Source organism: Dryobates pubescens, chromosome 1 (genome assembly GCF_014839835.1).
Source record: "Dryobates pubescens isolate bDryPub1 chromosome 1, bDryPub1.pri, whole genome shotgun sequence".
Classification (NCBI taxonomy): domain Eukaryota; kingdom Metazoa; phylum Chordata; class Aves; order Piciformes; family Picidae; genus Dryobates; species Dryobates pubescens.
In genome coordinates, this window is record NC_071612.1 from 2,362,270 (window position 1) to 2,390,018 (window position 27,749).

Consider the following 27,749-nt stretch of genomic DNA (forward strand, 5'->3'; position numbering starts at 1 on the left):
GTAAGGAGCAATGAAGTCTCCTCTCAGCCTCCTCTTTTCCATACTAAACAATGCCAAGTCCCTCTACTACTCCTCACCAGCCCTCTCTCCAGACCCTTCCCCAGCTTCATTGCTCTTCTCTGGACCTGCTCCAGCCCCTCAATATCCTTCTTGGAGTGAGTGGGCCCAAAAACTGAACCCAGCACTCAAGATGTGTCTTCACCAGTGCTCAGGGGGACATTCAGTTCTCTGTTCCTGCTGGCCACACTATTTGTGATCCAAGCCAGGATGCTGTTGGTCTTCTTGACCACCTGAGCCCACTGCTGGCTCATGTTTGGTTAGGTAGCAGACCCCCAGGTCTTTTTCTGCTGGGCAGCTTCTGCTGGAAGCCTTTCCACAGCTGAGTCATCATGTTTGACATAGTGAGGCATAAAAGTCCAAGGTGACCTGCTGCAGCTGGGTCACAGCCTGCTCATGCAACCTGGATGCCAGAGAAAGCTGTAAAGGCAAGGAAACTTGAGAAAAGGGAAAGAAAATCTTCAGAGAGCAAGTGAGAGCAAACAGGTTTAAGAGAGCTCTCTGAGGAGAGCTGCTAGGAGTTCTCCCCATATGGTGTTCCAGGTTATTCCACACAGAACCTACAGAAGGCCACTCCAAAAGGATCATGTTTGGAATAAAAGCCCACAAAGGCAAGAAGTAGCTCTATCAAGCCACACAGCGTGGGTGTCAGGGTTGAGAATCACACATTGCTGACACAGATGCCCATTTTACTGCTTCTTAGAGGCAGGGCTTTTGTCATACTCTCAAACCTCTCTGTGCATTTCATAATTCAGCTAATTCTGGCTGTACAACACAAAATGAGTTACTGTTTTGTGACAGCACAGAGACTACCCTGAGAAATGCTAATTAGATCCAAGTGTTTCTAATTGGATTGTGCTGGTTTAGCAATCCAAGTTGCAGTCAAAACTAAACTCATTTATTCAAGTTCTCCATCATGACTTTAACTGGGAAAGAACAAGCTTTGGGTTTGAATTCAATCCTCCTAACTAAGAAGATTCAATCTTCTTAACTAAGGCTGATTCTTCACTAAGAATCAGCCAACCCAGATTTGTGCTTGGCCAAGGAGATATTGTGAAAGAGTTTTGCCAGATCTGTGGTCCAGAAATGGAAATAAACAGAACCAGAGAAACACTCTGCAGCTAAAGCAAAAGCACAGTGATGAAGGTTTCTCTGTGTTTAGAAGATCTTGGTTAATAAGCAACTAACAACTTAAGCAACAAAGCAGCAGAGCAGAGTGGCAGAATTTCCTCTCTTGATCTGCTGGCCACGTTTCTTTTGATGCAGCCCAGGAAGTGATTTGCTTTCTGGGCTGCAAGTCACAGAGTCACAGAATTGTTTGGGTTGGAAGGGACCTTAAAAGATCATTCAGTTCCAAGCCTCCTGCCACAGGCAGGGACACCTCCCACCAGCCCAGATCGCTCAAGGCCTCCTTCAATGTGGCCTTGAACACATCTGGGGAGGGGGAATCCACAACCTCCCTGGGCAACCTGTTCCAGTGTCTCCTCACCCTCTTCTGGTGCTGTGCAAAACACTTCCAGAGCATAACTGGTCCCTTTCCTCCCACAGCACATTGCTGGCTTTACATAATTTCATACAATGCCAATTCCCATCGAGCTCTGCCACTTCTGGCATCCTCAGCTTTTGACAAGAAGCTGCAACACAGGATTTAACCCCTAACCAATATGAAGCAGCCTGTTTCCCCTTTTACACAAAGTTAAAACTATTACTCAACCCTGAAATGACTTGTGCTGAAGCACAGAATCCAGAATTAACCAGGCTGGAAAAGACCTTTGAGATCATCCAGTCCAACCTATCATCCAACACCATCTAATCAACTCAACCATGGCACCAAGTGCCTCATCCAGGCTCTTCCTAAACACCTCCAGAGCACATTCTTTCTGGAAAGAACTTCTTCCTAACATCCAACCAGGACCTGTGGATACTGCCACTGTGAATTGATCCTTTATAAAGTGCTTGCTCCTTGAAATATTCTGAAGCTTTAATTCTCCAAGGAAAGGAAAAAAGTCAGTGATAAGATCCAGACCCTTTCCTCAGCGGCCTCTTTCTCAAGACATAAGATATTTCACCCTGCTTATTGCATTTAATTTCAGCTAAATCATCACAACCCAAGGCATGTACTCCTTGTTCCCATTCCCCCTCTAAATCCAGGTGCTGATTCCATGAACACCTCAGAGAGTCCTCTGCTGTGCAGCAGGCAAAGGTCAGGGACAGAAGCATTACCCTCAGTGTTTCCAGCGTGCTGCAGGGGTGGAGGTTGGGTTGCTACTTACAAGCAAACTGCAGCTTTGCTTCTCTGCTGACAATCGTTCCAAAGGGGTTTGTTGCTACACACTGGTATGTTCCAGGATCTTGGGTTTTATTGGGATTATTGATCAACAGGTTGCCTTCCACCACACTGTAGCGGTAATCCATCCCGATGTCGATACTGGTCCCGTTTAGCTTCCACCTGCCGCACAGAATGCCAGAGCTCAAAACGCTGCTGCTGGGAATGAATGCTCCGGGGTGCTTGACACAGACAGCAAGAAGTGAAATAGACAGATGGACAGAAAGATACAAAGATAGGATAGGCAGGTAGATTAGGCAGATTGATTAGATAGGTTAGGTAGATAGGTTAGGTAGGTAGATAGATAGGTAGGTAGGTAGGTAGGTAGGTAGATAGGTAAGTAGATAGGTTAGGTAGATAGGTAGGTAGATAGGTAGCTAGGTAGATAGATAGGTAGATAGGTTAGGTAGGTAGATGGGTTAGGTAGATAGGTAGGTAGATAGGTTAGGTAGGTAGGTGGACAGACAGGTAGGTAGACAGGCAGGTAGATAGGTAAGTAGGGAGATAGGGAGATAGATAGGTTAGGTAGATAGGTAGGTAGATTGGTTAGGTAGGTAGGTGGACAGACAGGCAGGTAGATAGGTAAGTAGGGAGATAGGGAGGTAGATAGGTAGATAGATTGGTTAGGTAGGTAGGTGGACAGACAGGTAGGTGGATAGGTAAGTAGGGAGATAGGGAGATAGATAGGTTAGGTAGATAGGTAGATAGATTGGTTAGGTAGGTAGGTGGACAGACAGGTAGGTGGATAGGTAAGTAGGGAGATAGGGAGATAGATAGGTAGATAGATTGGTTAGGTAGGTAGGTGGACAGACAGGTAGGTGGACAGACAGGTAGGTAGATAGGTAAGTAGGTAGATAGGTAGATAGATAGGTTACGTAGATAGGTAGGTAGCTGGTAGGTAGGTAGATAGGTTAGGTAGGTAGGTAGATAGGTTAGGTAGGTAGGTAGAGAGGTGGGTAGGTAGGTAGAAAGATGGATAGATGGATGGTGAAGGACTTTTTAGGGTGTTGGGTAGCAATAGGACTCGGGGGAATGGATGCAACCTAGAGAGGGAAGATTTAGATTAGATGTCAGGAAGTTCTTCACCATGAGGGTGGTGAGACACTGGAAGAGGTTGCCCAAAGAGGTGGTGGAATCCCCAGCCAGGCTGGATGTATCTCTGGGCAACCTGATCTAGTGGAAAGTGTCCCTGCCCATGGCAGTGGGGCTGGAATTAGATGATCCTTGAGGTCCCTTCCAACCCTGACAATTCTGTGGTAAATAAATAAATAAATAGATAGATTTAAACCATTTTTGACTACTTACTTAAAAAGAAGAAGTGCATGAAAATGCAAATTTCCTGCACAGGATTGAAATATTCCAGTATTTAACTGAAAGAGCAATAGCCTTGGCATATATTTCAGTCTCAGATGTGATTAATGTTTCTGTAGTTGCTGCTGCTGCTGCTGCTCTTTGGAATTAATCATTTTGCAAGGGGAAGTCCCCAAACTAGGATCTTTAAACCATTCCAGTCCACTGAGATTTGCTTTTTTCTTTCTTTCTTTCTTTTTTCCCCCTCTCCCAAACTTGCTGGTTGGTTGTTTTTAAATTGGAGAGAATTCACTCACAGCAGATGTTGGCACGAACTGGGGCACTGAGAAATGCCAGCACCAAGCTGCCCCGCTTACAGCAACCCTCACAGAATGGTAGGGGTTGGAAGGGACCTCAAAAGATCATCCAGACCAATTTCCCTGCCAGAGCAGGATCACTGAGAGCAGGTCACACAGGAACACATCCAGGCAGGTTTTGAATGTCTCCAGAGAAGGAGACACCACAGACTCCCTGGGCAGCCTGCTCCAGGGCTCCAGCACCCTCACAGTGAAAGTTTTTACTTATGTTCACGTGGAGCCTCCTCTGCTCCAGCTTGCAGCTCTTGCATCCCCCACCACCCCTTGATGGACACAGCCATACAGCAGCTCCCTGCACCAGAACCTACTGAGGAGCAATTTGGAGGTGTTCACACCAGTGACTCACCAGGTTTTATGGCATGAACTAGCTGGTTGTGTCAGAAGGCAGCACGGAGGCTGAGGCCTGACAACTCTAATTGGTTTCAGAGTGCCATTTACTTTGGTGTGAGAGTCACTAGAGGAAAAAAACCAGTACTTCCAGCAGCAGCAGCAGCACTGTAGTAGTACCACATGTGTTTACTAAGGATCCCAAAGCAGTTACTAAAGCTCAAAACCATGAAGAGCTTTGCCCACATTTCTGGGAAAGGATAGATAATCTGGGAGCCAAGATTATCCTTTCAGAACCTTTTAGAATTCTTATCTGAAAGCTGCTATGGCTTTGGACTTCCTGATCAGAGAACCCCACCATGATGGGGGCTGGAAGAGACCTCTAAAGATCATCCAGTCCAACCCCCCTGCTAAAACAGGCCACCCACAGCAGTTTGCCCAGGGTCACACTGGCCAGGGGAAGTTGGAAGATCTCCAGACAAGGAGAACCTCTGGGGCTCATCCGTTCTAACCCCCCTGCTAATGCAGGGCACTCAGTCCAGTTGGGCTTGGAAGCTCTCCACACAAGGAGAATCCACAACCTCCTGGGGCTCCAGGCCTCCAGCATTCTCACTCCAAACAAGTTTCTCCTCCTGTTCAGATGGAGCCTCCTGGGTACCAGTTTGTGCCCATGGCCCCTTTTTCTGCCCCTGGCCACCACTGAGCAGAGTCTGGCCCCAGCCTCTTGCCCCCACAGCTCCTTTAGCTCTTGCTGGGCATTGTTTAGATCCCCTCCGGGTCTGCTCTTCTCCAGGCCCAACAGCCCCAGGGCTCTCAGATTCCCCTGATCAGAGATGCTATTTTCTTTTCTTATCAGCACCTATGCAGACTCCAGGAGTATCCCAGAACTACATTGCTTGATACACACAAGAGAAGGGCACTTGGAGGAGACTGAAATAATGAGGAGGTCATGCTAAAAAACAGTGAAACAATCAACAAACCCAATGGTTGGTCTGGGATTTCCTTTCACTTCACATCTCAGCTTCACTTTCTTTTCCTCTGAATCCAAGGGGAAGATCATGCTGTTGGGCTCCTGAAGGAAAACTGGCCCATGCAGTGTGCTGTCATCTGCATTAAACACAGGAAAAATGTGACAGGCACTTGATGGAATCTCCCTGTACTCAGAACACAGAAAAACATGATACCATAAACCGAGCATCTTAGCAGCAAGAGGCTGTGAATCATTCACCCCAGAAAGGAGGTGGTAGTGACACTTTTCATAGAATCAGAGAATTGTCAGGGTTGGAAGGGACCTCAAGGATCAGCCAGTTCCAACCCCCCTGCCAGGGGCAGGGACACCTCACACTGCAGCAGGTTGCTCACAGCCACATCCAGCCTGGCTGCAAACACCTCCAGGGATGAGGCTTCCACCACCTCCCTGGGCAGCCTGTGCCAGGCTCTCACCACCCTCATGGGGAACAACTTCTTCCTAACATCCAAACTGAATCTCCCCACTTCAAGTTTTGTTCCATTCCCCCCAGTCCTATCCCTCCCTGACACCCTCAAAAGTCCCTCTCCAGCTTTCTTGTAGCCCCCTTCAGAGACTGGAAGGCCACAATTAGGTGTCACAGGAGCCTTCTCTTCTCCAGACTGCACAACCCCAACTCCCTCAGTCTGTCCTCGTAGCAGAGCAGCTCCAGCCCTGTGATCATCCTCATGGCCCTTCTCTGGACACCTTCCAGCACCTCCAGATCCTTCCTGTGACAGAGGCTCCAGAACTGGACCCAGTGCTCCAGGTGGGGTCTCAGCAGAGCGGAGTAGAGGGGGAGAATCACCTCCCTTGACCTGCTGGTTCTGCTTCTCTTGCTGCAGCCCAGGATGTGATTTGCTTTCTGGGCTGCAAGTGCTCACTGCTGGCTCCTGTTGAGCTTCTCATCCACCAGCACCCCAGGTCCTTTTCTCCAGGGCTGCTCGCCAGCCAGTCCCTGCCCAGCTTATATCAGTGCTTGGGATTGCCCTGACCCAGCTGCAGGGGCTTGCACTTGGTCTTGTTGAACCTCATGAGGTTCAACACTTTTGTGTTTTATTGCAGTCAGATTTTGTTCCAGAAGCCACTAAACCTCGTGTGGAGCCAACATTCACTGTCTGTGCCCTAAACAGAGCACAGGCTGAAACGTTACCCAAAGTTCAAGCAGCTGGCAAGGGGCATGATCCCATTGTCATAGCAAAGCTGACCTCGAATCACAATGCTTAGTTTCACCTCTAAAAACTGAAAGATGCTCACTGTAAATTAAATATCCATAACTACAGCCAAATGACAGTACATGAGCTGGAGGTCCCCCTGCATTTAAAGCCCCCAGGAAACTCTTCCAGCACACCAACCAGCTCTGCCCTCCCATGATTGGAGCCATGGGGTGTAACTGAGTGCTAGCTCCTCCAAAGGGACCCCTGGCCACATAAACCCTTTGAACACTTTCTACCTGTTCCCAGTCATGATGCTGAGGATGATCCAGCTGGGGATCATCCCAGGGATGTTCCAGGCACCAATCCCTGCATCTTGTCATGCTCATGAGGTGAAGATCCTGAGTGCTTGCTAGGAATCATGATGGCAAGTACGTGACACGCTTGTGCCCAGCAGAGCATTAGGTCTTGTCTCCAGAAGGAGCTAGGAGAGTGAAAATATTCTGGCAAAACAACCTGCCACAACCTTCAAAGAGTTCAGCAGCCCTTTCACAGCAGTTCAGCCACACTCTGTGGTTGGGGTTTGCTTAGAGGAACCTTCCTGGTACCGACACCTGGCCTTGCTTTTAAAAACACTTTCATTTTGAATTCCTTCCAATCTCCTTTCCACTCTCCTCAACTACCTTTAATTTTCATCCCAGCAATTTACAGGATGGATTTAGACCAGATATAAAGAGGATATTATTTTGCAATAAAGGTGGTGAAACACTGGCCCACTTTGCTCAGAGAGGTGGAAGATGCCTCATCCCTGGAAGCATTCCAGGTCAGGTTGTCTGGGGCTCAGAGCAACCTGCTCTAGTTGCAAGATGTCCCTAGGGACTGCAGGGGGCTTAGGCTAGATGAGCTTTAAAGCTCCCTTCCAACCCAAAGTAGTCTGGGATTCTGTGATTCCATGCATTTCTCTTGCTCCAAACCTGGAAGAAAGGGTGAGCATTGCTAACAGGTACAGCTTTCTGTGCCTACCTCTTTGCAGCTGGAGTAGAGGGTTTAATGAAATACACCAACCTTGCTCAACCCCCCCACAAAAAGTTACAGCAGGAAGTTCACTGCTCTCTCTCCTGCTTGTATCAGAGAGTTTTATCTTCAGGGTAGCTGCTGAGAACATAAAGGAAATCAACTTTTCTTCCCTAAAAAGATCAGTTATCTTGATTGCACTGAGACTTTTCTGCTCATCAGTGTCAATGTCTGGCTGCCACTGAGGAGTGTCACAAGCACAGCACAGGCTAAGGACCCAGTGAAGCTGCTCACAGCCAGCAAGGCTTTTAGCTGAATGGAAGGAGCCTTGCTTTAATGCTTTTCTTTGGGCATTTTCTGGTCATCTTCTGCCTTTTTCCCTTCACATCAGACTTTGCAAGTATCATCAGGGCAATTGTGGGTCATCAGGAGGCTTCCTTCACTACTGAGGGTAGAGACTCACAGGGACATGAGCAGGAATGCCACTTAGAATCATGGAAAGGAATTATGAATCAGTTTGGTTGGGAAAGACCTTTAAGATCACTGAGTCCAAACATTACTCTTGCCAGGAAGCCACACTGCCATCCAGTCTGCTGCCAGATGTCCACCTTGATGGAGATGCAGGAAATACGTGGGTACAGGAGGTGGGAGAGGAATGACTACACAAAACACCAAGATCATGAGATGAAAGAGAAAGGAATGGGAAAGAAAAAGGAATGGGAAAGAAAAAGGAATGGGAAAGAAAAAGGAATGAAGAGAAGACAATGCATCTTCAAGAGGGGAGGAGGGTGAGAATGAATGTGCCTAGCCTTTGTGTTCCCTGACCCTGGGAAACCAGCTGGATTTATCAGGGCCAGAGCAACAGCTCTGTACTCCAGGGAGGAAAAAAAGTCTGTCCTCTCCACTGAAGGATTTCAGAGAGACTCTGCCAGGGAGATTACAATGGAGCAACCTCTCACCCACCTCTCCTCCCTCAGGCACCAGCACAAAGGAGAACGCACTAAGCATCATCGGATTGCTTGTATTTGTCTTTAATTACATGTTAAGGATATCTGACTGAGACTCATCTATTATTCAAAACACATTTCACAGTCTCCAGCTTTAAATTATACCTGTGTGCATCTTCCTGTTGCTGGCAGAAAAAGATAATAATAACCACAAAGCATACAGGGCTAGATGATGATATCCTGACTTGTTCTTGAGATCCTGAGATCCTTCACTCCCTAAACAGCTTCATTCACTGCAAGGAAGAACCTTACACCTGGCCCATAAAGTTGATAGCTCTGAGTGTAGTATTCATGGTTGGAAAACAAGAGAATTAAAATACATTTTATCCAGTGAAACAGCTGCAAAATACAGAGGCTGGGCTAGTGCCTGGGTGTGCAAGAGTGCAGAATTAACCAGGTTGGAAAAGACCTTTGAGATCGAGTCCAGCCTGTCACCCAACACCATCTAATCAACTCAGCCGTGGCACCAAGTGCCTCACCCAGTCTCTTTTTAAATGCCTTCAGTGAGTGGAGTGTCCAGAGTCAAAGCTGGGCTGGCCACCAGGGCTCTCCAGGAACTCCTCTGCCTTCCCAAAGGGAAGAAGGGAGAGAGACTGATGGGATGGGAAAGAAACTAAACCAGCTGAGATGGAGAGAACACCACCACCATGGAATACAGACAAAGAGAAACAAACCAAGAGCTAACCCAAGGAGGGCACCATTGGCACCACTGATGCTGGGGGCAAGCACTGGGCAAGTCCCAGCCTGGACTCAGCAGCAGATGGGAACCAGATTCAGGAGCTGGATTCTGGAATTGGATTGATGAGCACAGGGATGGGGATGGAAGGCAGAAGGGACAGAGTCCTCCTGGGACAGCAGCCAGGAAAGAAGAGGCTTGACTCTGAGGATCCCTCAGCTTGTTCCTGAAGATGCCCTCCAGGGCCTGCAATCCCTTGGGGGGCACTTGAGGCTCCCCTGGCCTGGCTGCTGCTCCCCACAGCTGCCACCTCTGCTTTCCTGTCCCCCAAGGGGTGGCACAAGCTGTGGCAGTGCCCTTGGGGTGGCCAGCAGCAAGTATGAGGCAGAGGCTTTGTGCAGCCCAGGCCTTGGCAGGAACTCTGCCTTGAGCTTCTCCCTGCTAGGAGCAGCCCCTGGCTGTGCCAAGCTGCCCTGAGCTTCAGCAAGGAGCTCCCTGAAGCAGAGCCTGAGCTGGGCACTGCCAGCCCTGAGCAGAAGCAGCTCTGCTCCGGCTCAGACCAGGACAGGAAAGATGCTAAATGTTTGCTGTCCTCTGTGGTTTTGAGGCAATGGAACATGAAGAATGTCAGCTGAGGTTAATTCACAGGATCAGGTGAAACCATTCCTATTGTCTCCCGACATTAAGCTGGGTGATGGATGGCATTACCTAAACAGAACTGCTTTAATTCTCATTGAAAGTTATGGCCAATTGGGGAGAAGGTTTAATTGAATATTCCACACTGTAGGGAAAGATAATAACTAGAAGGAGAGAATTCTTGGAGTACATCCAGTGGAAATGATAAAAATCCTTCCCTTGTTTGCTGTCGAGGGAATTGGTTTCTGCTCTGCCTGCTGCTGTGTTTTCACACAGTGCTATGAGTTGGTATTTCTGCAAGACAAAACTGCACCTAGGGAAGAGCAACTCTTCAGGAAACTGGGAAGTGGAATGGATAGGACAGCTCAAGGGCATCACTGGTTAACACCACAGCGTGCTCTTCAAGGGTAGGCAGCTGCTTTCCATCCTCCCGAGCAGGAAAAGACTAAATTGGATGGTTGGCTTTTTTATTTTTCACCTATCACTTCTATTAAAGTCAACTGCAGGCAGAAAGGGGGCTAATGGCTTTGAAACTACAACAAATAAATCCTGACACCAGACCACGGAATGACAGACTGGTGGGGGCTGGAAGGGACCTCTGGAGATCCTCCAGTCCAACCCCACGGCACCCACAGCAGCTTGCCCAAGGTCACAATCCCTGATGGGGTTGGAAGCTCTCCAGACAAGGAGACTCCACAACCTCTCAGGGGAGCCTGCTCCAGGGCTCCAGCACCCTCACACCAAAGAAGTTTCTCCCCACATTCAGACAGTCCAGCACCCTGTTCAGTTGAAACCTAAAAGTGTCCTGTGCTGGGAAAGAGAGCTGTCACTTCTCTCCTGACCCCCTGCAGCACCAGGCTGTAGGATTGGGCTTGTTTTGCAGCACCCTGCAGCACTCCAACAGGGATCATGAGTCAGTTGGCTCTTCCTGCTGTCACCCCTCTCTCTTCTGACACACTTTGCTGTCCCACATTGCTGCTGTACCAAGTAGAAGTGCAGTTAAAGCGCAAAGCCATGCCTGACAGGTCATAGCTGGTAGGCAAACAGCTGATACCTGAGTTCAAAAGCAGGGTCAGATATTCCTCAGAAGCAGTAACACAACCTTAAAAATCCAGAGGCTCAGAAGACAGGAAGAAACAAGGGGGAGAAACAAGAGGGAGAAACAAGGGGGAGAAACAAGGGGGAGAAACAAGGGGGAGAAACAAGGGGGAGAAACAAGGGGGAGAAACAAGGGGGAGAAACAAGGGGGAGAAACAAGGGGGAGAAGCAAGGGGGAGAAGCAAGAAACTCTGGAAGATCTTCAGAGTCTGAGACACAGACTGCAACAGCTTGATGATGATTTCTGACCCAACTATCCAGAGCAGTCTGAGTTAAAGGCAAGGTTAGGCACATCCACCCTGACATGAGTGTGCTCTGACCACTGTGGGAAGCCTGAGCTACATCATTTAGGGGAGGCCAACAGCCATCCTATCATCTTCCTCTGCCTGGGTCCTGAGACATCAGAGTGAACAAAATCAAATTCCCCTGGGGACGTCCTCTGTGAAGCCTCTCACTCAGCCTGACTGTGCCATCACGTCACCTATTGAAATGCCACAACGTTAATTGCAACAAATGCCATCAAGTTAGCACTTGTCACACAAAATGCTGCTACCTGATCCAAGCAAGCTTTCTCTGCACCTCATCTGCAGGGTCTAGACAGCCAGGAGAGGCAATTCCCAGTGCTGGCTAATGAGTGACTTGTCCTCCGACAAAACCCTTGTATAATAGAAGGTAATTTGTGTTCTCTGAGCCAGTCAACAGCATAATGATCCTCACAGATGTTCTCTTCAGCGTAGGACAAAAGCACAGTGCTCCAGGACTGCAGAAAATCATGAGTTTCTTCAGCAAGCTGCCTTCTCCCTGAGTCATCACAGCCAACAGTGAGAAAACAAACAGATAAACTCCCAGGAATGCTCAGGCAAAGCCCAACCTCAAGGGAGCTGGGGTTGCTCAGCCTGGAGAAGAGAAGAGTGCAGGGAGACCTAATAGTGTCCTGGCAGTACCTGAAGAGGGCTACAAGAAGGCTGCAGAGGGACTGCTTGCAAAGGCCTGCAGGGACAGGACAAGGGACAATAGTTTAAAATTAGAGCAGAGCAGATTAGATTGGATGTGAGGAACAAGTTTTGCACCGTGAGGGTGGTGGAACACTGCAACAGGTTGTCCAGGGAAGTGGTGAAAGCTCAGTTCCTGGAGATGTTAAAGGTGAGGCTTGCAAGGCTCTGAGCAGCCTGCTCCAGTGGAGGATGTCCCTGCTGGCTGCAGGGGCGTTGGACTGGAGGAGCTTTGGAGATCCCTTCCAACCCAAACTGTTCTATAATTCTATGACTGCTCCCAAGCTCTGCAAATCCTGACTGCACCTGTATCTTACAGAACAGGATCATAGAATTGTTTTGCTTGGAGAAGGCCTCTATGACCATGGGGTCAAGCCATTGATCCACCACCAGCATGGCCATTAAACCATGTCCTAAAGTGCCACGGCCCCAGGTTTCTTGAACCTCTGCAGGGATGGGGACTCCACCACCTCCCTGGGCAGCCTGTTCCAATCCTTGACCACTTTTCCAGGCAAGACATTTTCCTAATATCCATATTTCCCCTAGTATCTTGTAGTAATAGCCATTTCCCCCTGATATCTTATAGCTGCAAATCAACTCTGGGCTCCTCCTTTTTCATCCCTGTTGAAAGCAAGTCCTGGGTGCAGCGGGCAAAGACCATTCAGGTTCAGAATGGCTTTTGGCTACTATGAGATCTCAGTTTGTGAAGCTCAGAAGGCTGCTGCCAGCATCCTGTGCTATTAGAAACCTCAATATTTAAGCCTAGTTGGTTTCCCATTACCTTCTCCTCTGCCAAGCCCCAGCAGAGCACCTCACTGCACACAAAGAAGTTCCCTTCAAGTAGTCTTCAACCTCCCCCCAAAGCCTGCAGGTCCCTCCAGCACTGGGTGTTCTTGGAGAGACCTATTTGTGGGTGAGGTATTGTTAATGTTTCAAAGCTCTCTACTAATTACCTATTGATTTATCAGTAAAACTGAAGGTGTTGGTAGAAGTCCTCTCTTCCAAGAGCACATATCATTATTGCAAGACTTTCAGTTGTCTTGACAGGGACAATAAAGTGGGTATTACAGAATCACACAGAACCAGAGTCACCAAGGTTGGAAGAGACCTCAAAGATTATCAAGTCCAACCTGTCACCACAGACCTCATGACTAAACCATGGCACCAAGTGCCACCTCCAATCCCCTCTTGAACACCTCCAGGAAAAACCAAAAAAAGGAAGGAAAAAACCAAGGCAGAAGGATTAGGTCCATGTGCATATTTTAAAGCCACAGGTTTCCTTCCTAGAACAGCTCCCTGAACTTCAATTGATTTCCAGCTTTCATGTAATGAGGAAGATGTGTAAAAGCCAGGCAGACAAATGCCACCCTCCCCTCCCCACCCCACCAGTGGTCAGTGAGAAGCTGTGAAACACTCACAGTGATAAAAAGCCTCACTCCTTTAACATCCTGCAGCCTCAGAAAGGAGAAATCCCTGAGGCAACAACCTATAATCTCTGTATCATCTGTGGCTTGCAAGCCAAAGACAACTCTGGCAATGGTTCCAGGCTCTCCTCTGATTGAGGAGCCCAACTCTGCCAAACCTTCAAGGTGAAAGAAGCCTCTCTGGTGCATTGCTTCAAGGTGAAGCCTGTTTGCTGTGTTCAGGTTTAAGCACATGAGCCACTGTCAGAAGGAAAGCTGATTCCTGCCAGCTTTTCATCCACCTGTTTGCAGAAGGGTTTAGGCCACAGATCCCCTTCTCAAATATTTGTGAATAAGCAGACTGAGGGCTACAAAGGTGATGAGGGGACTGGAAGAGCTCTCTGTGAAGAAAGGCTGAGGGACTTGGGGCTTTTTAGCTTAGAGAATACCTCCTGAGGGGAGGGCTTATCAATGCTTATAAACATTTAAAGAGTGGGTGTCCAGAGGATGGGGCAAGGCATTTCTCAGTGGTGCCCAGTAAGAAGAGATAAGGAGCACAAACTTGAACATAGGAAGCTCCATCTCAACATGAGGAGGAGCTTTTTTCACATTGTAGGGGGTAGAGGAGTGGAACAGGCTGGCCAGGAAGATGGTGGAGTCTCCATCTCTGGAGTCATTCCAAACCTCACCCCATTGAATCTGACCATCAACCCAACCCCACCACGGCCATCAAACTCTGTCCCCAAGGGCCATGGCCACATGTTTCTTCCACACCACCAGGGATGGGAACTCCACCACCTCCCTGGGCAGCCTGTGCCAATTCCTGACCACTCCTGCAGCAAATAAATTGTTACAGATCTCCAACTTAACCCTCCCCGGCACAATTTCTGACTGTTTCCTCTCATTCTATCACCTGATCTAGGGAGAAGAGACCAACACCTACCTCACTGCAACCTCCTTTCAGGGAGCTGTACAGAGTAATGAGGTTTCCCTTCAGCCTCCTCTTCTCCAAACTGAACACCCTCAGCTCCCTCAGCTGCTCCTCCCCAGCCCTGTTCTCCAGACCCCTCACCTGGTTTGGTGCCCTTCTCTGGACATACTCCAGCACTTCAATATCTTTCCTGTAGATGTTGAGTTGATGGAACATGTGCAGAGAAGGGCAACAAAGCTGGGGAGGGGTCAGAAGCACAAGCCCTATGAGAGAGAGGCTGAGGGAGCTGAGATTGCTTAGCCTGGAGGAGAGGAGGCTCAGGGGAGACTTTATTGCTCTCTACAACTACCTGAAGGGAGGTTGTAGCCAGGTAGGGGTTGGTCTCTTCTCCCAGGCAACCAGCACCAGAACAAGAGGACACAGTCTCAAGCTGCACCAGGGGAGGTTTAGGCTGGATGTCAGGAAGAAATCCTTCCCAAAGAGAGAGATTGGCCATTGGAATGTGCTGCCCAGGGAGGTGGTGAAGTCACCATCACTGGAGGCATTTAAAAAGAGCCTGGGTGAGGCCCATGGTGCCAGGGTTTAGTTGATCAGATGGTGTTGGGTGAGAAGTTGGACTGGATGATCTCAAAGGTCTTTTCCAACCTGGCCAATTCTGCATTCTGTCATATGGGGACACAGCCACTGCCCTACTCCTGCTGGCCTCAGTTCCCTGCATGGGGAACTTGTGGGCCACAGGGGAGCTGCTGCAGCTCCAGCTGCTGGGACACAACAGCTACCGGCTCTGCATCCCTGGTCACCCCCCAGCACAGAGAGGCACCTGCAGCACTGACTCAAGCCCCACAGCTATTTTCCTGACAGTCACCACTTACCCTCATGCATTCTGCTGGCTCATCCCCGTGGAGGGCCCGGCCTCTCCGTGCAGACACAGAGAAGGGGACCGGCAGAGCCGGCATTAAAATTAACGCCGCGGAATGACAAATTGAGAGCAGCTTAAATAAAGTTCCCAGGGTTCAATCAGAGAAAGATCAAAAGAGCAAGCAGGAGGACAATTTGTCCTGTCTGCCCATGGATAACGTCTGTTCCTCTAATTTTTCAGAAATGTTATGAACTTTAGAGCAACGCAGCAGGGAAAAGGTATCCGTAATAGCTGTCAGGAACCTGACTTTTATGACTTCTTACACTGCAATTTAGCACCCTCAAAACCTGCTCTGATTGATGGCATTTGTGAAGTGAAATCGTTCTTCTGTCTGGTGTTAACACCACCAGGTTAAGCTTTCAAACATTCCCTGCTCCACGTTTGAAGAGCAGCCTGGAGGGGCTGCCCCACAGGCAGAGTCCATTTAACCTCCCCTGCCCCAAGCAGCGTCAGGGAGAGAAGAGCCTTTTAAAAGTGTTTCTTCTAATAGGGGGAAAAAAGGAAACACCAGCTCCTGGAACACACAGTTCTTAAAGCAGCCTAAAGACATCAAAGAGCAGCAATTACCAAACAACACAGCTTATCCCAAGGGTAAAATTCCACTTTTCCTTGCTCACGGAGACTTCTGGTTCTTTGCCCGGAGGATGCTGAGAGTTACGACACAAATGTTATGCAACACATAGTGACTTGTGAACAAGATCTTCAGGCTGGGCTTGGACCTGATGCAAACAGCCTTTTCTAGGAACGATTTGCAAGCCAGCATCATTGTGACAGACAGTGCAGCACTCTACCAATCTTTCTGAGACCCTCCCACTACCATGGTGACCAAGGAGCAGCTGGGTGAGCAGCAGTGCTGCTGCTAACCTAATCGCAGTGTTTTCCCCAGGGGGCTGTCCTCTGTGCAGAACTGCCTGCAGCACAGAGTCACAGACTGGTGGGCTTGGAAGAGAGCTCTGGAGATCACCCAGTCCAAGCCCACTGTAAAAGCAGGGGCACCCATGGAAGCTAGTACAGAATCACAATGGCCAGGTGGGTTTGGAATCTCTCCAGAGATAGAGACTACACAACCTCTTTGGACAGCCTGCTCTAGGCCTCTAGCACCCTCACACCAAAGAAGTTTCTCCTCCTGCTCAGGTGGAAGCTCCTGAGTTCCAGTCTGTGCCTGTTGTGCTATCACTGGGCACTATGGAAAAGTTTGGCCCTATCCTCTGATGGGTCTCTTCCAACCTGGTCTGGTCTATTCTATTCTATTCTATTCTACTCTACTCTACTCTACTCCATTCAGCTCTTGCTGAGCATTGCTGAGATCCCCTCTGGGGCTGCTCGTCTCCAGGCTCAACAGCCCCAAGCCTCTCAGCCTTTCCTCCTCACAGAGATGCTCCATGCCCCTCAACATCTCTGTAGCCTCTATTGGACTCTCTCAAGTAGTTCATTGTTTCTCTTGAACTGAGGAGCCATGAAGTGGATCTGGCACTCCAGATGTGGCAGAGTAGGAGGAGAACCTTCCTCAAGCAGCTGGTCACCCAGAGGCACTAAGGATAAACACAAAATAATTGCATCTCCAGAGATGGAGCTGAGTTAGTTGCCCCCATGAGGAAGCTCTTGTTTTGCTGTTAGACAAAGGACAGAAGGAAAAGCTCTGATGAAGTGCACTGCAATAAAACTCAATATTGATATGGAAAGCAAGTCAAGAGATGAATGGAGGGGTGGGGGTGTTCCTTGAGGAGAAATTCAGCTGATCCTATTACTTTAGGATTAAAAGACATTTATTTTATGGTGCAACAAGAATTTGTTGGTTTACTGTGTTTATGTGATCCAGAGAAATAAATCAATCACTACACATTGTCCACGTACACCAAAGCAACAGGTTACTGGCTGGAAGCCTTTATAAAAGTCATAGCTTCAAACTCCAGTGCAAACTGAAAAATGTTATTCTTCACTATGCTTTCCTAGAAATAGCCCCAAATACCAAGAAGATCACAGAACCACAGAAACATTCAGCTTGGAAATGAGCCTCAGGATCACCAAGTCCAACCCAGAACCCTACTCTACGAGGTTCATCCCTAAACCATATCCCCAAGCACCACATGCAAACCACCTTGAAACACACCCAGGGTTGGTGACTCCACCACCTCCCTGGGCAGCTCATTCCAAGGCCTGACCACTCTTGCTGGGGAAATTCTTTTCCTTATGTCCAGTCTAAACCTACTCAGTCACAGCTTGAGGCCCTTCCCTCTTGTTCTATCACTAATTACCTGTGAGAAGAGACCAGCACCAGAATACAGAATTGGCCAGGTTGGAAAAGACCTTTGAGATCATCAAGTCCAACCTATCACCCAACACCATCTGATCAACTAAACCATGGCACCAAGTGCCTCATCCAGGCTTTTCTTAAACACCTCCAGTGATGGAGACTCCACCACCTCCCTGGGCAGCATATTCCAATGGCCAGTCTCTCTGGAAAGAATTTCTTCCTGACATCCAGCCTCTCTACAACCTCCTTCCAGGTAGTTGTAGAGAGCAATGAGGTCTCCCATCAGCCTCCTGTTTTCCAAACTAAACAGCCCCAAGTTTCAACTGCTGAAACAGAAGCTGGCCTGCATTGCTCCTCCGCACGCCATGACCACCAGCAGCGCTTCAGCAACCAGGAGACCCCCAGCTCCAGGACACTGTTTTGTGTTTTGTGTGGTTTTTCTTTCTTTCTTTCTTTGTTTTCTTTTTTTTTCCTTTGGTAAATTACCACTCAGAAGTTCAAAGCAAGAAAGTTAATGAAAATCATGTAATCTCATCCTAGGGAAGAAAAGGCTTAATGGGTAATCGAAATAATGTGCACTGCTTCAGCAAGTTTTTCATTACAATTAACCAAAATAATGGCTTTCTCTGTTTGGAAAATTAAGGATTAGACTGGATTGAGAATGCACTACAAAGGACCTCCTGATTTGCCTTTTTTTTTTTTTTTTTTTGGATGACTCAGAGACAAAGAAGAATTTCTCCAGCAGCCTGCAACTGCTTTGGGTTTAACGTCGAGAAGCTCAGCGCCGCGCTCCGTAACGAGGAATACACAAAGTCATTAACCAGAGAGTAAGCCTTTGCAAATCGCTTTGGTGGCACTGCTGTCACGTCAGAGCATCCTTCTGTGAGAATCAAGAACTCAAAGTCACAGAGGAAGCTCCTCTTGCCCTGTTTGCTCCTCAGCCCATCGTGCTTGAGACAGCTTCAAATGAGAAGCGTCGCTGCTCCCAGCATCGTGGCTGCTGGGGAGGCCTGGAAGAGCGCCGTGGAGGGCGGTCACAAACAGTTCAGAGACAGGAGAACAAATCCCTCTTTAAAAGCTGCTGCCTTTTTAAATATGCAAGAGATGGAAATGATAATGCATAATTAATACTTGTGAGAATACAGAACAGAAATAGTGCCACGCTATCCGCTGCCGAACCTCAGTGCCAGCATTACTGTGCAATAGGTTAGTACAGAAAGTGCCCAGCAGGGTGGATAAACAGGACAGGTTCTCTTATGTGGGTTTGACACAGCAGTGGTTTTGCTGTAGAAGCACATTTGTTAGCTTCAGACCTTACACACAGATATCCTTCACTCTTCAGTCATCATCTGTCTTGTACAGGAAAAAGATCTTTTGTCAGTGGTGCAAATGCAAACCATCACTTAAACCTGGTCTTGTCTAGTCTGCACCAACATGAAAGAAGCTGGAAGCCCTCTGCTGTGAGGCCAGGCTGAGAGAGTTGGGGTTGTCTGAGCTGGAGAAGGCTCCAGGGATATCTTCTGGTGGCCTTTTAGTACTGGAAGGGGAAGGTGAAGGATGGAACCTGAAGGGGGGTTGTAGACAGGCAGAGGTTGGTCTCTTCTCCCAGGCAGCCAGCACCAGAACAAGAGGACACAGTCTCAGGCTGCACCAGGGGAGGTTTAGGTTGGATGATAGGAAGTAGTTCTATACAGAGAGAATGATTGCCCATTGGAATGGGCTGCCTGGGGAGGTGATGGAGTTGCCACCATTGAAGGTGTTCAGGAGGAGACTTGATGGGGTGCTTGGTGCCATGGGTTAGCTGTTTAGGTGAGTTGGATTGGTTGATGGGTTGGATGCAATGATCTTGAAGGTCTCTTCCAACCTGGTTTATTCTATGTATTCTATTCTATTCTATGTATTCTATATTCTATGTGAGAAAGATGGGGACAGGCTTTTTGGCATGGACTGTTGTGGCAGGACAAGGGGTGAAGTTTTAAACTAAAAGAAGGAGAATTAGACTAGAGAGAAGGATGATTTTTTTACACTGAGGGTGGTGAGACCCTGGCACAGGTTGCCCAGAAATGTGGTAGGTGCCCCATGCCAGGAATCGAAACAATTCCAGATCAGGTTGTTTGTGGCACTGAGCAGCCTCTTCTAGTTGCAGATGTTCCTGCTGACTGCAGTGGGGCTGGGCTAGATGAGCTTTACAGATCCCTTGCAATCCAAACCAGTCTGTGACTCTATGATACAATACATCCCTTCATACTATGTTGTTACACAGTGTAGGTGGTTGCCAAACCGGATACTCTAGTACCCAGGGAAGGTTTCTCATGACGTAAGAACCAAGTCTACAGCATGTCCACCATCCACTGCCTGTGTAGACCAGCTGCTGCCATGCCCCCAAAAGCAGCACCCAGGGGGGCCTCAAAGACTTTTCCCACCCATGTTACCTGGAGCTGGTGAACCTTTGGCCTAACAACTGGTCTCAAGTTCTCCATTACATTTTCCCCCGCCAGTCTCTATCATTCATTAGAAAAAAAGGAAGGATTTCAGCTACCATCATCAGCTTGTCTGAAGGTTGTATGACCTGAGTCAAGCTTCACCATTCAAAGAGTGCACCTTGGCTAAGCAGTGAAATATTCTATCAGCTGTGTTTTCTATAGGTTTGCAGCCACTTGCAGCCCAGTGACACCTTCTGCCTGCCAGTGGGAAATGTGAATGGAAATGTGCTCCTATAATTGGAACAGGAATCAACAGCAACAGCCAAGCTGTCAAAGTCATGTGTGAAGTGCTGACTTCACTGACACCTCCACAGTGTTTCTGCTCTTTGCAATTAACAGCCTCTAATTAAGGAGATTTTCCCCCTGTATTAAGTCAACTACCAATTAATTACTATATCCTCTCATGATCAGACTTAAGAGCTGGAAAGGTTATTTTTGCTGTTAGCATCGCTACGATTTGAACTTTTTCTTTCCATCCCCCCCTGTCCTTTGAACTTCTTTGTAAACTTTTCCTGACCTTTTTATTCAGGGTAAATCTACCTTTAACTTCTCCCAAGCATACAAAGCCATGCTGCTTACCTCTGGAAGCATTTGAATTACTAAAGAAGAAACGTGTGGAGTCAAAAGCACGCTGCGACCGAGCCCGCACGCGTGGCGACGCGGGTAACAGTTCCCCTCAACATTTCTCTAATCACACAAATGATTTGTGCATCTTGCTGGGTTGATTCGGTGGAAAAGCAGCAAGCTCCTTCTTAAACTAGCCAAAAGGAGAGGCCCAGCAGTGAGGTAAGCAGTGAAGCACGGAGCCCCTGCCCCACACGCATCCCCGCGAAGCTACCAGCGGTTTGCTCGCAAAGCTCATTTCCTCCCCGCGCTCCCCTGCAGCTCCCCACCTCCCCTCCTACAGCTGTTCTGCCAACTTCCAATTCACAAAAGCAAAAACCTCTTTAGAACCAAAATAAATACTAATCTTAAATTCAATGTAGCCTGACAGCAAATAAGTTTGCTGTGCTTACTTCAGCATGAATAAAAAGCCCGCAAGGAGACTCCTACATAAGAGTATATTTACAAGTTCCATTACCCACTGGAGAGATTGATGTAATAAACCCATAATAAAAAGCCTCGTGTTATGGATTTCTCTAATGTTTCTTATCAAGCAGCCTGTATTATCTTGGCTTGTGTATTCAATTTAAAAGAGGTTTGCAATAAGTGCCTCGGAGCTAGAGGTCATTTCCCCTCCTCGGGCAGGCAGGGATGTGCACTGTCTTTTCCTGCCCTTAGAAAACCAAAAGCTGTTTGTAGCTTGGCCGAGTAAGAGTTCACAGAGCAGGCAGGTGGATAGATCTGAGAGAGGAAGGAAGGGAATAGATTATCTCTATAACTATCCGTACATTACAGCTATCGCCAAGGCTACCCGGGGCACAGGCACCCCTTACACCATTTCTTGTTATGACTAAGGAGACTGCTGCAGTTGTTCCTCCTGAGATAAAAGCAGCAGGCACAGAAATTGTCTTGCCACCAATTGTCACCTTATTTGTGTTTCCTGCTGGCTGGCTGCAGAACAGCTGAGGTGTTTCCCCTGACCCGTGGGCAGACTACCTTGGACCTGCAGCACTTACTTCACCTATTAGGTGGAAATAGTCCAAGATGGCACAAGATAAAGCAGTGTTTGGTGACACAGAGGACAGCTAAGCACTTCCACCTATTCATTTTTGCCCCCTCCAGCACCATGTTTAACTAATAACCAATAGCAGCTAATTAGGATCCAATGCAATTTACCTTAGGACATATTTCAAATCACAGCAACATAATTATGCTAATATCTTCCTCATTTATTAAATCATCTTAATGCATTGTTGGTCTTACTTTCAATTCTTAACCGTTTAAGTCCACAATGTCCCCTGCTCACTTTGAAGCAGCTTCATGAACCTATGCACACCAATTTTTAGTTCATCTTCTGTCTCCATTCAGGTCAGGTTGCTTGTGGCTCTAAGCAGTCTGCTCTAGCTGGGAATGTCCTTGCTGACTGCGGGGGTTTTGGCTGGATGGCCTTGAAATGTCCCTTCCAACCCGGTCTGAGAGTCTATGACTTCTGTGTATATATGTAAAGTTCAGGCAATTTTTTCTCATCCCTTATGGAAGACAGAGTGCACACATGGCCCTGCCTGCACCATGACAGCTTTAGCCTCCTAAAGCTCACACATTTTTCACTGTGCTAGTTTAGCAGCAGCAGTGTGACTGTGCCCTCGCTGGCCTGGAGTTCATGAGTAATCACTGCAGCGTAAGCGTTCAGCGAAGACACCACGCCATGCCTGCTGCTCTGCTCTGAAATCACCTCTGAATTAAAAGACTTGAGGTCAAACCACACTGTGAAGCTTATGTGTGTGTTACATGCCACATTTACTGCCTGCTTCCAGTGACATTAAGTGAAGACACCATTAAACTTCTAATGGTGCCTTTCTCACTGGGCCAGACAATGCTTCACCTCCGTTTGTGCCCACCAGACCGTACTGACACGGTTCCAGCTGACGTTCCTGCTCTGAGTCATCAGGTTCTCGCTCACCAGAGAGGTCCCAGGCTCCTTTACACGTCTGCATTTCCCCTGTACTGAAATATCACTTTAATTTCAGGTTGCAACCTAACTGTTCTATCCTTTTGTGATGACTCATCAGTCCCTTTGGGGTTTTGGTTTGGTTTGGTTTTTTCCCCTTTTTTTTTTTCTTTTTGACTTTCCCCCACCATGGCTAAGCTCCCAAACTCAAAATAGGCTGCAAAAGTAACTGGGAAGCAGGACAGCAACCTGCGTGCCTCACACATGCTGAGAACAAACTGTCTTCAGCACCTTTAAATACATACTTGGCTCGCTGACTTTTCAGCCCCAGTAATATCTCCTAAGCGATCTCACAGCCCCAGAGCTCTTCACTGAGCTTTGCTTTCTCTGAAGCTGGAACCTGGGGTTTGAAAACATGGAAGAGTAGCAGAACTGTTGATGGAAAGCCCTTCAGCCACATGCCTGGCAGGGATGACCAAGAGAGAACTTCTGGTGGCCTTTCAGCACTTAAAGGGGCTGACAGGTTGGACTTGATGATCTCTGAGGTCTTTTCCAACCTTTTTGATTCCATGATTCCATGATAAGAAAACTGAGAGCAGACTTTTAGCAGGGCCTGTTCTGACAGGACAAGGGCTGAGAGTTAAAATTAAAAGAGGGACATTTAGAACAGAAAGAAGGAAGAAATTTTGCACACTGAATGTGGTGACCAGGTTGCCCAGAGAGGTAGTAGATGCCCCATCTGATGATCTTGAAGGTCTTGTCCAACCTGGTCCATTCCATTCCATTCCATTCCATTCCATTCCATTCCATTCCATTCCATTCCATTCCATCCCGTCCTATCCTATCCTATCCTATCCTATCCTATCCTATCCTATCCTATCCCTAGAACCATTCCAGGTCAGGTTGTTTGGGGCTGTGAGCAACCTGCTCTAGTTGCTGACATCCCTGCTGTGACTGCTGTGACTGTGGTAGATGTCCCATGCCAAGAACCATTCCAGGTCAGGCTGTTTGGGGCTGTGAGCAACCTGCTCTAGTTGCTGACATCCCTGCTGTGACTGCTGTGACTGTGGTAGATGCCTCATGCCAAGAACCATTCCAGGTCAGGCTGTTTGGGGCTTTGGGCAACCTGCTCTAGTTGCTGACATCCCTGCTGAGACTGCAGGGGAGGTTGGACTGGATGAACTTTGAAGGTCCCTTCCAACCCAAACCAGCCTGGGATCCTGTAACAAATAAGATGCTTGGGAAGCCCTAAATTGCCACTGCATTTGCTTTGGTGAGCTTCAATAGACCCTTATTGTTTTTGTAGCCCAGGTTAGTTTTCTTTTGATTGCCTTTTCCCCATGTTATTTAATGGCCTTTAAAATGAAAAGGGATGCTCAGGATCAAGTTTTAATGCAGCCTCCTGAACAAATTATAGCAAAAGAAAATTTGAATCCTCTATAATTCAAGTGTTATGTTTTGGGGTTTTTTTTTTCTACTACTAATGTGAATCCAACCCTAACAAATTAAAACAGGAAGAATTAATTGGATATGCAAATGAGATTATTCAGTATATAAATCTAATTACATACCAATTTGCTTTAACAGCATGGAAAAGGGGAAGGAAAAAAAGAAAAGGTCTTTGGAAATGGGTTGTTTTAAACCCCACCTGCAGGACAAGAAAGTGGAAAGGCTCTGTCTGAAAGTACTTATTGTCAGCATTAGCAAAACAAGGTCTTTCGAAGATCTCATCCAGTGGGCTTTTTATTGGGCACCCTGCTTGCTCCTCTGACTTATGAGAGCTCCTTTATTAGTTTGCAAACACATCCCAAAATGCTGCCCTGACTTCACTTCTCCCCCCAGCAACTGACAAAGCAGGCTGATTGTCATAGAATCATGGAATGGTTTGCACTGGAAAAAGACCTTAAAGAGCATCCAGCTCCAACCCTCCTGCCATGGGCAGGGACACCTCCCACCAGCCCAGCTTGCTCAATGCCTCATCCAACCTGGCCTTGAACACCTCCAGGGAAGGGGCATCCACAGGGGCAGCCTGTTCCAATGTCTCCCCACCCTCACTGCCAAGAATTCCTTCCTCATATCCAGTCTCAATCTGCCCTGTTCCAGCTCAAAGCCATTGCTCCTTGTCCTATCACTACAAACCCTCGTAAAAAATCCCTCCCCAGCTTTCCTGTAGGTCCCTCTCAAGTACTTGAAGGCCACTATAAGGTCTGCCTGGCTCTTCTCTACTCCAGGCTGAATATGTATTGAATATTAGGTGATTCTGACCACAACCCCCTGATTCTTCTGCAGCACTGCTGGCTGGGGATGGCATCGAAACAAACCTTTCCTGCACTGATCACTCAGCAGCTGCTCCCTGCACTGCACTCACACTGATCCCTTTCAGGTTTCTCTGTCACCTTTGGAAAACAAAAAGGGACAAAGGAATAATCAGCAGAACACTACACTGCAGTCAGGAAGATTTCTTGGGGGGGAGGAAGGGAAGGAAGGGAAGGAAGGGAAGGAAGGGAAGGAAGGGAAGGGAGGGAAGGGAGGAAGGAAGGGAAGGGAGGGAAGGGAGGGAAGGGAGGGAAGGGAGGGAAGGGAGGGAAGGGAGGGAAGGGAGGGAAGGGAGGGAGGGAGGGAGGGAGGGAGGGAGGGAGGGAGGGAGGGAGGGAGGGAGGAAGGAAGGAAGGAAGGAAGGAAGGAAGGAAGGAAGGAAGGAAGGAAGGAAGGAAGGAAGGAAGGAAGGAAGGAAGGAAGGAAGGAAGGAAGGAAGGAAGGAAGGAAGGAAGGAAGGAAGGAAGGAAGGAAGGAAGGAAGGAAGGAAGGAAGGAAGGAAGGAAGGAAGGAAGGAAGGAAGGAAGGAAGGAAGGAAGGAAGGAAGGAAGGAAGGAAGGAAGGAAGGAAGGAAGGAAGGAAGGAAGGAAGGAAGGAAGGAAGGAAGGAAGGAAGGAAGGAAGGAAGGAAGGAAGGAAGGAAGGAAGGAAGGAAGGAAGGAAGGAAGGAAGGAAGGAAGGAAGGAAGGAAGGAAGGAAGGAAGGAAGGAAGGAAGGAAGGAAGGAAGGAAGGAAGGAAGGAAGGAAGGAAGGAAGGAAGGAAGGAAGGAAGGAAGGAAGGAAGGAAGGAAGGAAGGAAGGAAGGAAGGAAGGAAGGAAGGAAGGAAGGAAGGAAGGAAGGAAGGAAGGAAGGAAGGAAGGAAGGAAGGAAGGAAGGAAGGAAGGAAGGAAGGAAGGAAGGAAGGAAGGAAGGAAGGAAGGAAGGAAGGAAGGAAGGAAGGAAGGAAGGAAGGAAGGAAGGAAGGAAGGAAGGAAGGAAGGAAGGAAGGAAGGAAGGAAGGAAGGAAGGAAGGAAGGAAGGAAGGAAGGAAGGAAGGAAGGAAGGAAGGAAGGAAGGAAGGAAGGAAGGAAGGAAGGAAGGAAGGAAGGAAGGAAGGAAGGAAGGAAGGAAGGAAGGAAGGAAGGAAGGAAGGAAGGAAGGAAGGAAGGAAGGAAGGAAGGAAGGAAGGAAGGAAGGAAGGAAGGAGGAAGGAGGGAAGGAAAAAAAGCTTGTTAATTTGGAGCCTTTTGTGTCCAGGAAGCAAATGACACAGATAGTCAATTTACTTCTTTGAATAACTACTTGTCAGCCTAAAAATTATAAATGAGATCACAGGAATTGATTAAGAAAGAGCAGAGCTGACACTGTAATTAGTGCCCAGTGTACCATCTCTGAGAGAGGATCCCAAGCAACCTTCTGCATTGGCTGTACAGTGGATTTTGTCACAGAATCACAGAATTGTTAGGGTTGGAAGGGACCTCAAGGATCAGCCAGCTCCAACCTCCCTGCCATGGGCAGGGACACATCAGATCAGGTTGCTCAGAGCCACCTCCAGCCTGGCTGCAAAAAGCTCCAGGGATGAGGCTTCTACCACCTCCCTGGGCAACCTGTGCCAGGCTCTCACCACCCTCATGGGGAACAAGAGGACATAGTCTCAGGCTGCACCAGGGGAGGTTCAGGCTGGATGTTAGGAAAAAGTTCTATACAGAAAGAGTGATTGCACATTGGAATGGGCTGCCTGGGGAGGTGGTGGAGTCGCCATCACTGAAGGTTTTTAGGAGAAGACTTGACAGGGTGCTTGGTGCCGTGGGTTAGTTGCTTGGGCGGTGTTGGATTGGTTGATGGGTTGGACGCGATGATCTTGAAGGTCTCTTCCAACCTGGTTTATTCTATGTATTCTATGTATTCTAAGAATGTCTTCCTAACATCTGAATCTCTCCATTTCTAGTTTTGCTCCATCCCCCCCAGTCCTATCACTCCCTGACACCCTCAGAAGTCCCTCCCCAGCTTTCTTGTGGCCCCCTTCAGAGACTGGAAGCCCACAACAAGGTCTCCTTGGAGCCTTCTCTTCTCCAAACTGAACAGCCCCAACTCTCTCAGTCTGTCCTCACAGGAGAGATGCTCCAGTTCCAAACAGCCAACATTTCTATGCACACATTTTCATGACCATAAAGAAGCAGAAAGAAACTCATCTCCTCACAAGGAAAACTGCAATCCCAGTGAACTAAAGCCTGCTCCCATCCATGAGGATGCTCTCCTGGTGCTTAGCTCTCAGAGAGAGCTCTCACTGCTCTAGATCAGCACTAAAAAGCAATGCAGAAGTGTGCTGAGCACAGAGAGGAGGTTTTGTCACTTAAATCTCGACATGGGGTTTGTTTGCAGCATTTACTGGATATTTTAGGTGGTATTAATGATGAAGGATAGCTCAGGTTAAGCATTTTGCAGCTACAGAGAGGCTGCATGGAAGTAGAGGCTGGAGGCTGCTCCATTTGTACAGTGGAAAGAATACCTTTCTTTTTAAAACTCCTTTGAATGGCACATGAGCAGCTGCAGAGTACCTAATGAATTTGCATGAGATCTTCTGAAGTCTTCAGACACAACTGAAAGAGTTTCTAAACTGCAGCACTCTGCTGCTCACAACAAACAGTGACTGCGAGGGACAAGATGTAGCTCCAGCAGGGCTTCCTCTGTGTCCCTGAGCACCACTGAGCAAAGTGGTGGAAAATGCTTTGCTGTTTCCTCTCAATTTTTCCACTTTTCCCTGGCCTCCACTGGCTCTGCCTGGGGCAGCAGGGGCAGCTCTCTAGTGGGCACTTTAGCAGATGAGAGCACTGCAAGAGGTTTTTCTAGCTGTGAATTTGCCTCATGTCTACACTCAGAGCCTTGCTGCAGCCCCCTGAGGTGTTTGTGCACTCACAGGACATGCTGAGGACATGACCAGCGGTGGCACAAC

The 27,749-nt window shown here is 48.1% G+C and overlaps 1 protein-coding gene across 1 annotated transcript in view; it reads right to left on the reverse strand.

Moving 5' to 3' along the window:
- LOC104309251 (contactin-4) overlaps positions 1–27,749 on the reverse strand; it is a 416,486-nt gene that overhangs the window by 141,782 nt on the left and 246,955 nt on the right. Inside the window, exons 4-5 of the mRNA XM_054180010.1 lie at positions 5,358–5,484; positions 2,331–2,506 (exon numbers count right to left, since the gene is read on the reverse strand). Of these exons, the coding sequence (XP_054035985.1) occupies positions 2,331–2,506; positions 5,358–5,484 (303 nt within the window). The remainder of the gene's footprint in view (positions 1–2,330; positions 2,507–5,357; positions 5,485–27,749) is intronic.